The sequence below is a fragment of the Anomaloglossus baeobatrachus genome, chromosome 1, assembly GCF_048569485.1.
Source record: "Anomaloglossus baeobatrachus isolate aAnoBae1 chromosome 1, aAnoBae1.hap1, whole genome shotgun sequence".
Taxonomy (NCBI): Eukaryota; Metazoa; Chordata; class Amphibia; order Anura; family Aromobatidae; genus Anomaloglossus; species Anomaloglossus baeobatrachus.
The window spans coordinates 58,054,752-58,068,082 of record NC_134353.1 but is presented as its reverse complement, the minus strand read 5'-3'; the positions used below and the strand labels follow the sequence as shown (position 1 = coordinate 58,068,082).

General features: G+C 48.5%; 1 protein-coding gene across 1 annotated transcript in view; it reads right to left on the bottom strand.

The window, feature by feature from the left end:
* Nucleotides 1-13,331, bottom strand: part of UVSSA (UV stimulated scaffold protein A) — a 169,120-nt gene that overhangs the window by 154,788 nt on the left and 1,001 nt on the right. Inside the window, exons 2-4 of the mRNA XM_075346804.1 lie at nt 6,937-7,042; nt 3,699-4,029; nt 558-678 (exon numbers count right to left, since the gene is read on the bottom strand). Of these exons, the coding sequence (XP_075202919.1) occupies nt 558-678; nt 3,699-4,029; nt 6,937-7,034 (550 nt within the window). The 5' untranslated portion in view covers nt 7,035-7,042. The remainder of the gene's footprint in view (nt 1-557; nt 679-3,698; nt 4,030-6,936; nt 7,043-13,331) is intronic.

Sequence of the window (13,331 nt, the reverse complement as noted above, 5' to 3'; positions counted from 1 at the left end):
CTGTAGTGTCGGGGTGTGCGCGGTGAAGATGAGGGCTGTAGTGTCGGGGTGTGTGCAGTGATGATGAGGGCTGTAGTGTCGGGGTGTGCGCGGTGATGATGAGGGCTGTAGTGTCGGGGTGTGTGCGGGGATGATGAGGGCTGTAGTGTCGGGGTGTGCGCGGTGAAGATGATGGCTGTAGTGTCGGGATGTGTGCGGTGATGATGAGGGCTGTAGTGTCGGGGTGTGCGCGGTGATGATGAGGGCTGTAGTGTCGGGGTGTGCGCGGTGATGATGAGGGCTGTAGTGTCGGGGTGTGCGCGGTGATGATGAGGGCTGTAGTGTCGGGATGTGTGCGGGGATGATGAGGGCTGTAGTGTCGGGGTGTGTGCGGGGATGATGAGGGCGGTGATGTCGGGGTGTGGGCGGTGATGTAATTTTATTTTCTTAGAGGGGTAGCTTTTCTACATAACTTTGTGTGTGCATTTATATATACACAGTACAGGTAAAATATCCATATACACATACATACACAAATACACACACCCTCCATATATACAGAATAGGTGGTCTCTTACCTTCCATCTCAGCCTTTGCCTTTTTGGCTTTCTCCCGATAAATATTTTCTAAGCGTTTCTGCTTTTCCTCCTCGCGTTTTCTCTCGGCCACAGTCCTGGACCTCACGTCCTGGAAATCCACCTGAAACGTATCCACGTATAATGTAAGTACTGGAGATGCTCGTGCTATACCAGAGGCAATGGAAATTCTCACATAATACAAAGTGTAAGGTGTTTCTCTAATATGTGGAAAAGAAACAACTATGCACCGTTAAAAAAAAAAAAAAAAATCTCCCACCGTTTTGTGTGCACAGTTCTCATGCAGACTAATGTGTCTCCACATATAGAAAATGAACAGTGTGACCCTGCAGCAATATGATTGTGCCTGGAATTCTTTGAACACAGTCGCAGTCCAGAATCCCAACACCAGTGATAACACCGAGAGCCACAAACTCTCAGACAACGCAATTTCAATACAGATGGTACACCCAAGTTTGGGGCTTAGTTTTAGTTATATCAGTTAGAATCCAGTATAGAACGTTACATGTCCAGTCCACGTCAAGTTCCAAAATTATTGGCTTATAACAATTATAACAAGGTGTAGTGCCCCAGATGAAACCGGTGAGGGCGAAACTCTAGTGTGCCAAGAAGTATTGGTAATGGTGACACTGGAGACACGGTGGAAGAATCGGGTGATGGTAAAAACTCGAATGACCCTAGCAGAAGCCAGCAATGGTGTAACTCGAGTGACCCCAAAAGAAATAGGTGAAGGTGAACCACAAGTGGCCCTGGAAGAAGCTGGTAATGGTGAAACGCGAGTGGCCCCAAAAGAAATAGGCGAGTGTGAACCACAAGTGGCCCTGGAAGAAGTTGGTAATGGTGAAACTCGAGTGACCCCAAAAGAAATAGGTAAGGGTGAACCACAAGTGGCCCTGGAAGAAGCTGGTAATGGTGAAACGCGAGTGGCCCCAAAAGAAATAGGTGAGTGTGAACCACAAGTGGCCCTGGAAGAAGCTGGTAATGGTGAAACGCGAGTGGCCCCAAAAGAAATAGGTAAGGGTGAACCACAAGTGGCCCTGGAAAGAGCTGGTAATAGTGAAACTCGAGTGACCCCAAAAGAAATAGGTAAGGGTGAACCACAAGTGGCCCTGGAAGAAGCTGGTAATGGTGAAACGCGAGTGAATCACAAGTGGCCCTGGAAAGAGCTGGTAATAGTGAAACTCGAGTCTCTCCAATAGAAGATGACAAAGGTGAAACTTGAGTGGCCACAAAACAAGCAAGTAATGGTTAAATTTGACTGGCCGAAAACAAAGCCAGCAATGGTGAAACTCGAGTGGCCCCAAAAGAAGCAGGTAAGGTTTAAACTCAAGTGTCCCCAGAAGAAATTGAAATGGTGAAACTTGAGTAACCACAGGAACCGGTAATGGTTAAACTCAAAAGGATCAGAATAAAGCTGGTAATGGTGTAACTTGAAAGGCTCTGGAAGAAGCCGGTAATGGTGAAAGTGCAATCTGGCTGGACATGTAAAGGGATATTCTGGACTTTAACTGATGTATTGCAAATAAAGTAACATTTTTGTCACGAGGGTACAGCGATGGAGAGTGGTCCCTCCTATTTCTGGTGTCAGGTGATCACAGTGCAGGGTTTCATACACAGGTTAATATTGCTGGTTGTTCAGATTCTCCTTTATCCAGTGCTGCTAAGGTTAAGTAGATCCTCTGGTCTCCTGAACTCTGTATGAAAGCAATAGCCAGCTGTTCTCTATTGCTAATTAGCTCTGCTATAAAGACCTCTCTCCTAGCCCAGGTAATTGCTGGTGATAGTTTCTGCTTAGCTTGCCTCTAGAGCAGTGTTTCCCAAACTCCAGTCCTCCAACTGGAGCGCCAGCTACTTTTGTCACTTACTTCAGTCCATCCTCTAATGCAGTGTTTCCCAAACTCCAGTCCTCACGGCCCCCAACAAGTCCTGTTTTCAGGATTTCTTTACTATTGAACGGGTGATGGAATCACTATCAAGGCTTCACTTGTGCTATATTAAGGAAATCCTGAAAACATGACCTGTTGGGGGCCATGAGGACTGGAGTTTGGGAACCACTGCTCTAGAGGGAACCTGTAAGCCATGGACCAGGAAGCCATTCAGAGAACATTTGCTGTGTTGAGTTTTCCCTTTCCTTAGTCCTTTTTGGTGTTGCCCCTCTGGTCCGTTCCTCATTATTACCTCTTTGGAGTGCTTTGTATGATTGCTGTTTATTTTACCCCTGTCTGTCTAATCCTCTCTGTGTCTTTAATCTAGAGCAGGACTAGCGTTCCCACTACCCTGCTCACTATACAGGGCTGAGTCCAGGGAAAGACAGGGATAGGCACGTGATCGGAGATGGGGTGAAAGAACCTGTATAGGGACGTCAGGGAGTGCAGGGATCGGCCTCAGGTGAGTTTAGGAGGTGACCCTGCTCCCATTTGCCTAGCGCCAGCCCCACCATTGTATCATGTACCCTGTGTGTTGCGGCGCTCACAAGGCGTTCCCGTGTACCTGGCGGAACCCCGGTATGCACTGTGTGACAAATTTGAGCGGATGCACCACAATTTAGCACTACTTCACTATTGTGGCTTTTTGGCCTTGCATCCAACCTCACTCAGCTCCAGCTGTTTGCAAAAGAAGAATGGGCAAGAATTTCAGTCTCTCCATGTGCAAAACTGATAGACACATACCCCAAGCGACTGCAGCTGTAATCGCAGCAAAAGGGGGCGCTACAAAGTATTAATGAATAATATTGCACGCCCCAATTTTCAGTTTATTCTTTTCTTAGAAAAGTTTAAAATGAGCAATAAATTTCGTCCATCTTCACAAATTGTGTCCCACTTGTTGTTGATTCTTCACCAGAACATTAACATTTTTATCTTTATGTTTAAAGCCTGAAATGTGGGAAAAGGTTGAAAAATTCAAGGGGGCTGAATACTTTCGCAAAGCACTGTATACTAGACGTGAAGCCTCATCTCCTTGAAGTTTAATACAACCTGTTCTTCCATTAGACTATTACAGGACAGGTTGCTCCCGGGCGCCCCCTGGTGTCATCATTTAATTCTGTGCCCATTTAGGATCATAATGGGAGGTTTATAAAAAACAAATAGAAAAAGGAAAAGTGGATACAAAAATAACAATTACCTTTTTGTTCTGTTTCAGAAAGTGATACCCCAAGGACAGCTTCTTGTAGGCTTCCCCATATTGCTCGTTCCATTCTTGCACGGCCTTAATGGCTAAAATCTTGAGTTTCTGGGCCACCTCCTTGGGAGGCGGCAGAGGCTGGTCATAGTCCGTCTCTACAGTCAGCTCCAAGAACTCCTGAAAGTTGGAGATGAGCAGCGTCCTGAACAAGTGCGAGCGACTGAACAGCTCGCTGACTATCTGGAAGGCGGACAGCCGGATCTCTGCATGCTCCTGATTCAGCTGCGTCATCAGCAGGTGGTACACGTGTTTAATATGCTCATCTGAAGTTCTGCAACATTAATGTAAAACAGTTACATTAATAATCCTGTATTATATACCCCAGAGCTGCACTCACTATTCTGCTGCTGCAGTCACTGTGTCCATACATTACTGATCCTGAGTTACCTCCTGTATTATACTCCAGAGCTGCACTCACTATTCTGCAGGTGCAGTCACTGTGTACATACATTACTGATCCTGAGTTACCTCCTGTATTATACTCCAGAGCTGCACTCACTATTCTGCAGGTGCAGTCACTGTGTACATACATTACTGATCCTGAGTTACCTCCTGTATTATACTCCAGAGCTGCACTCACTATTCTGAAGGTGCAGTCACTGTGTACATACATTACTGATCCTGAGTTACCTCCTGTATTATACTCCAGAGCTGCACTCACTATTCTGCAGGTGCAGTCACTGTGTACATACATTACTGATCCTGTACTGATCCCGAGATACATCCTGTATTATACTCCAGAGCTGCACTCACTATTCTGCAGGTGCAGTCACTGTGTACATACATTACTGATCCTGAGTTACCTCCTGTATTATACTCCAGAGCTGCACTCACTATTCTGCAGGTGCAGTCACTGTGTACATACATTACTGATCCTGAGTTACCTCCTGTATTATACTCCAGAGCTGCACTCACTATTCTGCAGGTGCAGTCACTGTGTACATACATTACTGATCCTGTACTGATCCCGAGATACATCCTGTATTATACTCCAGAGCTGCACTCACTATTCTGCAGGTGCAGTCACTGTGTACATACATTACTGATCCTGAGTTACCTCCTGTATTATACTCCAGAGCTGCACTCACTATTCTGCAGGTGCAGTCACTGTGTACATACATTACTGATCCTGAGTTACCTCCTGTATTATACTCCAGAGCTGCACTCACTATTCTGCAGGTGCAGTCACCATGTACATACATTACTGATCCTGAGTTACCTCCTGTATTATACTCCAGAGCTGCACTCACTATTCCGCAGGTGCAGTCACTGTGTACATACATTACATTACTGATCCTGTACTGATCCCGAGATACATCCTGTATTATACTCCAGAGCTGCACTCACTATTCTGCAGGTGCAGTCACCATGTACATACATTACTGATCCTGAGTTACCTCCTGTATTATACTCCAGAGCTGCACTCACTATTCCGCAGGTGCAGTCACTGTGTACATACATTACATTACTGATCCTGTACTGATCCCGAGATACATCCTGTATTATACTCCAGAGCTGCACTCACTATTCTGCAGGTGCAGTCACTGTGTACATACATTACTGATCCTGAGTTACCTCCTGTATTATACTCCAGAGCTGCACTCACTATTCTGCAGGTGCAGTCACTGTGTACATACATTACTGATCCTGAGTTACCTCCTGTATTATACTCCAGAGCTGCACTCACTATTCTGCAGGTGCAGTCACTGTGTACATACATTACTGATCCTGAGTTACCTCCTGTATTATCCTCCAGAGCTGCACTCACTATTCTGCTGGTGCAGTCACCGTGTACATACATTACTGATCCTGAGTTACATCCTGTATTATACTCCAGAGCTGCACTCACTATTCTGCTGGTGCAGTCACCGTGTACATACATTACTGATCCTGAGTTACATCCTGTATTATACTCCAGAGCTGCACTCACTATTCTGCTGGTGCAGTCACCGTGTACATACATTACTGATCCTGAGTTACATCCTGTATTATACTCCAGAGCTGCACTCACTATTCTGCTGGTGCAGTCACCGTGTACATACATTACATTCCTGATCCTGAGTTACATCCTGTATTATACTTCAGAGCTACACTCACTATTCTGCTACTGCAGTCACTGTGTACATACATTACTGATCCTGAGTTACCTCCTGTATTAGGCTAGTTTCACACTTGCGTTGGACGGGATCCGTAGCATTGCGTTGTGTGACGCATGCAACGGATGCGTTGCATATAGTGGCACAACGCAATGCTACGGATCGTACAAAATAACGCAATCCGTTGTAGGTTTTTTTCCTTGTCTTTACACATCTGGGCATGAGCAGGTGTGTAAAGACGGCTGCGTTAAAGGAATTCGTCAAATGACGCATTCTAACGGAATCCGCCACCATAGGCGTCCATTATAAAAACAACGGACGCCTAACGGATTCTTGCAGGTTGCGTTTTGACACTCCGCCAAGCGCAGAAAAACGCTACATGCAGCGTTCCATCCGCCCGACGCAGCGTCAAAATAACGACGCTGAGTCGTCCAGCGGATGCAACGCAGACACTTGTGTTACAGTGCGTCGTCCATACAACTCTATGGAGAATAACGCAGCCCGTTAACGGACTGCGCTATTCTCCATAGTGACGGAGTGCGCTGAACGCAAGTGTGAAACTAGCCTTATACTCCAGAGCTGCACTCACTATTCTGCTGGTGCAGTCACTGTGTACATTATATTACTTATCCTGGACTGATGCTGAGTTACATCCTGTATTATACTCCAGAGCTGCACTCACTATTCTGCTGGTGCAGTCACTGTGTACATACATTACTTATGTAAGCAGCAGCAGAATGTACTGATACTGAGTTACCTCCTGTATTATACTCCAGAGCTGCACTCACTATTCTGCTGGAGCAGTCGCTGTGTACATTATATTACTTATCCTGGACTGATCCTGAGTTACATGCTGTATTATTCACTATTCTGCTCCTGCAGTCACTGTGTCCATACATTACTGATGCTGTTGTGACATCCTGCATTATACTCCAGAGCTGCACTCACTATTCTGCTAGTGAGATCACCGAGTACATTAAGACAATCAGCAGTCAGGAACAAGAAACACACTTGGAGGCCTACAGCGGGGTAGATGGAGCTGTATAGGTGGCAAATGACACAACATTACATCACACTTGTACCTGCAGAGCTTCTTCAGCTGCTTGAGCTTGTCAGTGCTGAGCTGCGGCTCCCCGGACGTGGTCAGCGACTCCACCAGCTCCTCCAGTGTCGGCTCCATCCTCACATCTGGGGAGAAGTAAAGGCTCAGTGACGGGATTCATCATTACTGTCTCACTTGTAAGGAGAGGGCCCCTTCCCGAGGTCCGTCCTCCGACCACTTTTGGTAGGTACTAACTAGAGATGAGTGATTGGATGTGCAGGACCCTGGTCCCGCTCTCAGGTCAGCACTACTGAGCGGCTCAGTCACATGGACAGCGCTGCAGCCAATCAGTAAGCTCTACGAGCTGCGCAGCGCTGCCCAACTCTATGAGCTGGAATTTACTGACATCAGAACCCCCTCTTTAATAGGCATCTTTCTGAATATGTCACACTGCCCCATCCTCGCTCGCACAGGAGCAGTGTCACCGGCAGGTTCCCTTTAAGTCCTATTTCCAAAAACAGGTAGAACCAGTCACCCAAACCCACATGGTGCGACTGTGCACGATATACGAAGACCAGACCACCACACTACTCGCCTCTGTGTGACAGAAGACACTGGAAAGTTAATTTTGGAGGTTTGTTTTTTTATTTAAATGCATATATTTGGGGCTAATATGTATTTTTAAAATCATGTTTCCTTAAAAATGTTGCGCCGTTTGGCTTTTTACAGACTGTTTCCCGTCACCTGCAACTTTGATGTGGTCATAAATCAGCTGAGAGGAGCTCAGAAAGAGACAGATGCTATAAACTTCTGATCAGACTGGCACAGCGAGCTCACTAATGGATCCTCAGTTAACTCATTCTGCAGCTAGTGTAACACAGAGGATATAGAAGGAAAACAGGGCAACAATTTTAATGAAACCCAAATGAAAAGATGGTTTTTAGCTCCAAATACAGACATTTAAGCAAAAAAAAATAAAAAACAAAGACCCTGAAGGCAGACACTCCTTTAACTCCTCATCTCCCTGCCTTTGATGTGGGCTCACATGCCGAGCCCGCATCTTTCCCTGCAATGTCGGCTGATCTGATCAGACATCATATGCCTCTGTGTGGATCCAGTGAAATCCGGCTGTCAATCTCGGATAGCAAGATTTAACACACGCCAGTTGTAAGTGCTCAGTTCGCAGATTCCATTCACAGAACACTGGGCCCCGCATAGCCCTCCAGACAGAGCACTGGGCCCCGCATAGCCCTCCAGACAGAGCACTGGGCCCCGCATAGCCCTCCAGACAGAGCACTGGGCCCCGCATAGCCCTCCAGACAGAGCACTGGGCCCCGCATAGCCCTCCAGACAGAGCACTGGGCCCCGCATAGCCCTCCAGACAGAGCACTGGGCCCCGCATAGCCCTCCAGACAGAGCACTGGGCCCCGCATAGCCCTCCAGACAGAGCACTGGGCCCCGCATAGCCCTCCAGACAGAGCACTGGGCCCCGCATAGCCCTCCAGACAGAGCACTGGGCCCCGCATAGCCCTCCAGACAGAGCACTGGGCGCCGCATAGCCCTCCAGGCAGAGCACTGGGCCCCGCATAGCCCTCCAGGCAGAGCACTGGGCCCCGCATAGCCCTCCAGACAGAGCACTGGGCCCCGCATAGCCCTCCAGACAGAGCACTGGGCCCCGCATAGCCCTCCAGACAGAGCACTGGGCCCCGCATAGCCCTCCAGACAGAACACTGGGCCCCGCATAGCCCTCCAGACAGAACACTGGGCCCCGCATAGCCCTCCAGACAGAACACTGGGCCCCGCATGGCCCTCCAGACAGAACACTGGGCCCCGCATGGCCCTCCAGACAGAACACTGGGCCCCGCATGGCCCTCCAGACAGAACACTGGGCCCCGCATGGCCCTCCAGACAGAACACTGGGCCCCGCATGGCCCTCCAGACAGAACACTGGGCCCCGCATGGCCCTCCAGACAGAACACTGGGCCCCGCATGGCCCTCCAGACAGAACACTGGGCCCCGCATGGCCCTCCAGACAGAACACTGGGCCCCGCATGGCCCTCCAGACAGAACACTGGGCCCAGCATAGCCCTCCAGACAGAACACTGGGCCCCGCATAGCCCTCCAGACAGAACACTGGGCCCCGCATAGCCCTCCAGACAGAACACTGGGCCCCGCATAGCCCTCCAGACAGAACACTGGGCCCCGCATAGCCCTCCAGACAGAACACTGGGCCCAGCATAGCCCTCCAGACAGAACACTGGGCCCAGCATAGCCCTCCAGACAGAACACTGGGCCCAGCATAGCCCTCCAGACAGAACACTGGGCCCCGCATAGCCCTCCAGACAGAACACTGGGCCCCGCATAGCCCTCCAGACAGAACACTGGGCCCCGCATAGCCCTCCAGACAGAACACTGGGCCCCGCATAGCCCTCCAGACAGAACACTGGGCCCCGCATAGCCCTCCAGACAGAACACTGGGCCCCGCATAGCCCTCCAGACAGAACACTGGGCCCCGCATAGCCCTCCAGACAGAACACTGGGCCCCGCATAGCCCTCCAGACAGAACACTGGGCCCCGCATAGCCCTCCAGACAGAACACTGGGCCCCGCATAGCCCTCCAGACAGAACACTGGGCCCCGCATAGCCCTCCAGACAGAACACTGGGCCCCGCATAGCCCTCCAGACAGAACACTGGGCCCCGCATAGCCCTCCAGACAGAACACTGGGCCCCGCATAGCCCTCCAGACAGAACACTGGGCCCCGCATAGCCCTCCAGACAGAACACTGGGCCCCGCATAGCCCTCCAGACAGAACACTGGGCCCCGCATAGCCCTCCAGACAGAACACTGGGCCCCGCATAGCCCTCCAGACAGAACACTGGGCCCCGCATAGCCCTCCAGACAGAACACTGGGCCCCACATAGTCCTCCATACAGAATAATGAGCACCACATAGTCCTCCATACAGAATAATGGGCCCCACATAGCCCTCCATACAGAATAATGGCCCCCACATAGTCCTCCATACAGAATAATGGGCTCCACATAGCCCTCCATACAGAATAATGTACCCCACATAGTCCTCCATACAGAATAATGGCCAGACATAGCCCTCCATACAGAATAATGTACCCCACATAGCCCTCCATACAGAATAATGGGCCCCACATAGTCCTCCATACAGAATAATGAGCACCACATAGTCCTCCATACAGAATAATGGGCCCCACATAGCCCTCCATACAGAATAATGTACCCCACATAGTCCTCCATACAGAATAATGGCCAGACATAGCCCTCCATACAGAATAATGTACCCCACATAGTCCTCCATGCAGAATAATGGCTCCACATAGCCCTCCATACAGAACAATGGGCCCCGCATAGCCCTCCAGACAGAATAATGGACCCCACATAGCCCTCCATACAGAATAATGGGCCTCACATAGCCCTCCATACAGAACAATGGGCCCCGCATAGCCCTCCATACAGAACAATGGGCCCCGCATAGCCCTCCATACAGAACAATGGGCCCCGCATAGCCCTCCATACAGAATAATGGGCCTCACATAGTCCTCCATACAGAATAATGGGCCCCGCATAGCCCTCCATACAGAACAATGGGCCCCGCATAGCCCTCCATACAGAACAATGGGCCCCGCATAGCCCTCCATACAGAACAATGGGCCCCACATAGCCCTCCATACAGAACAATGGGCCCCACATAGCCCTCCATACAGAATAATGGGCCTCACATAGTCCTCCATACAGAATAATGGGCCTCACATAGTCCTCCATACAGACTAATGGACCCCACATAGCCCTCCATACAGAATAATGGGCCTCACATAGCCCTCCATACAGAACAATGGGCCCCGCATAGCCCTCCATACAGAACAATGGGCCCCGCATAGCCCTCCATACAGAACAATGGGCCCCACATAGCCCTCCATACAGAATAATGGGCCCCACATAGCCCTCCATACAGAACAATGGGCCCCGCATAGCCCTCCATACAGAATAATGGACCCCACATAGCCCTCCATACAGAATAATGGGCCTCACATAGCCCTCCATACAGAACAATGGGCCCCGCATAGCCCTCCATACAGAATAATGGGCCCCGCATAGCCCTCCATACAGAATAATGGGCCCCACATAGCCCTCCATACAGAATAATGGGCCTCACATAGCCCTCCATACAGAACAATGGGCCCCGCATAGCCCTCCATACAGAACAATGGGCCCCGCATAGCCCTCCATACAGAATAATGGGCCTCACATAGCCCTCCATACAGAACAATGGGCCCCACATAGCCCTCCATACAGAATAATGGGCCCCACATAGCCCTCCATACAGAATAATGGACCCCACATAGCCCTCCATACAGAATAATGGGCCTCACATAGTCCTCCATACAGAATAATGGGCCTCACATAGCCCTCCATACAGAACAATGGGCCCCGCATAGCCCTCCATACAGAATAATGGACCCCACATAATATAAGCCTGTAGGCCAGAGTCTGACCTATGTGCCATAAGAGGACTGGTACAAACAATTGTGACGGTTACATTCATTTTGTCTTCTGTATGGTGTTAAACACACGATGGGTTTCTGTTGGTGTACACATGGCAGTATGCCCACACTATGTTATTCTAAGGGTACGTGCCCACGATCAGTGTTTGCAGCGTTTTGGAGGTAGCGTGTTTTTGCTGTGTCCAAACGCTGCGTTGTACAGTACAAGCACAGAGGATGGATTTCTTGAAATCCCGTGCCCACTGTGCTTGTGCTTTTTACAGAAAACACTGACCTGCGGGGCATCTTTAGAGACCGAAGCATGTCGATTGTTTTCTGCGGATTCGCCTGCGTCCTTCGTAGGGAGAACACAGCGAGAGACCACAGCGCTCCACACCGCGATCATGGGCACGAGCAGCTGCGGTCTCCTGCGGAGGAGACTCGCAGCCCCCTGGGTCAGGACCGATGCATCCAGGACACAGCAGGTCCTGATCATGGGCACATGCCCTACGGCGTGAGATGAAACCTATAAACATGTTAGTTTGAAATTAATATCCAATTATGTAGAAGACTGAAAACCAACCAATCAGTGGTAAAATGCCGATGCACCAATCAGACGCTGGCGTTTTGTATCTTATCTATAGGTAATTATGCAATAACTTCCTAGAATAAACGGGAATCTCGTCACACGCAGAATTCTGCTGGTGTGTGACCGTTACAGCATTAATCTGTGACACGAGGCGGATTCCCGTACGTCGCTGGTTCACAGTTGCCGTAACACAATAATAAAAATAAATAAAAAAAAAAAATAAAAAAAAAAAAAAAAAAACCCACAAAACTTCAAAATCACCCCTTTTTGCGATATTAACAAGGGTTAAGCAGAGGCAGGGAGCGGCGTCCATCACACATGGGGTGTCACTGTAAAGGGACGACTTATCTGGAATGGGGGGGCGCTATTTGCATGCAAGATTGGGGTCTCTTAATCCTACAGGGTTTTCTTTTCGGTTTCTTGTTCCAAAACGCCAAAACGTTCCTGCTGGGACCTCAAAGATGCAAATAACCTACAAAAACGGAAAGTAAACCCTGTCTCTTTAGAGTCATCCCTCTACACATCACCATCGACCCTGCGCTGCGGCTGCCAGCACCAGAGCTCAAAATCGGCGCTGCTTAACCATTAAAAAGCGGCCATGAGCATTTGACAGCAGCGGTTAAATGGCGCGACTGCTTGGCGCAATAATTTCAGCATCTCCCCAACCAACCCCCCCATCGCCCTCTCCTGACATAATTGCGAAAAAGACAATGTGTTGCCATGATGTCTACAGAAGGTCCCCATCATCCACAAAGACCTCTACACCGCCATGACGTAGTATTGTAGGACATAGCATCAGCGATCGGAGGAAACAAGAACAAAAGAAAGAAAAAAAAAGAGTAAAAATATACATAGAAATATATATAAATTAAAGATTAACTTAGCTGCCTTTTCCGAGAAAAAAAAATAAACTAAAAAAAAAAAAAAAAATAAAAAAAAATAGATGTACATTAAAGATAAACTAAGTTGCCTTTTCTGAAAAAAGAAGAAAAAAAAGAAAATATAATACCGTAGTATAGTAGGTTATAGCATAAGCGATCAGAGGAGACAAGGATAAAATAAGAAGAAAAAAAAAAAAAAGGTAAAGAAAATACATTAAAAAAAAAAAAAAAATCTGAATTAAAATTCAACTTGTCTGCCCCCCCCCCACATCCTCGAATAAAAATCATACTTAAGTGTGGTAGGGCATAGCATAAGCTCTCGATATGGACAAAGGAAAAAAATAAAAAGAAAAGTGGTAAATATACAGTAAGAATTAGATGTAAATTAAAGATTAACTTAAAAAAGGTAAAGAGAATACATAGATCTGAATTAAAGTTCAATTTAACCGT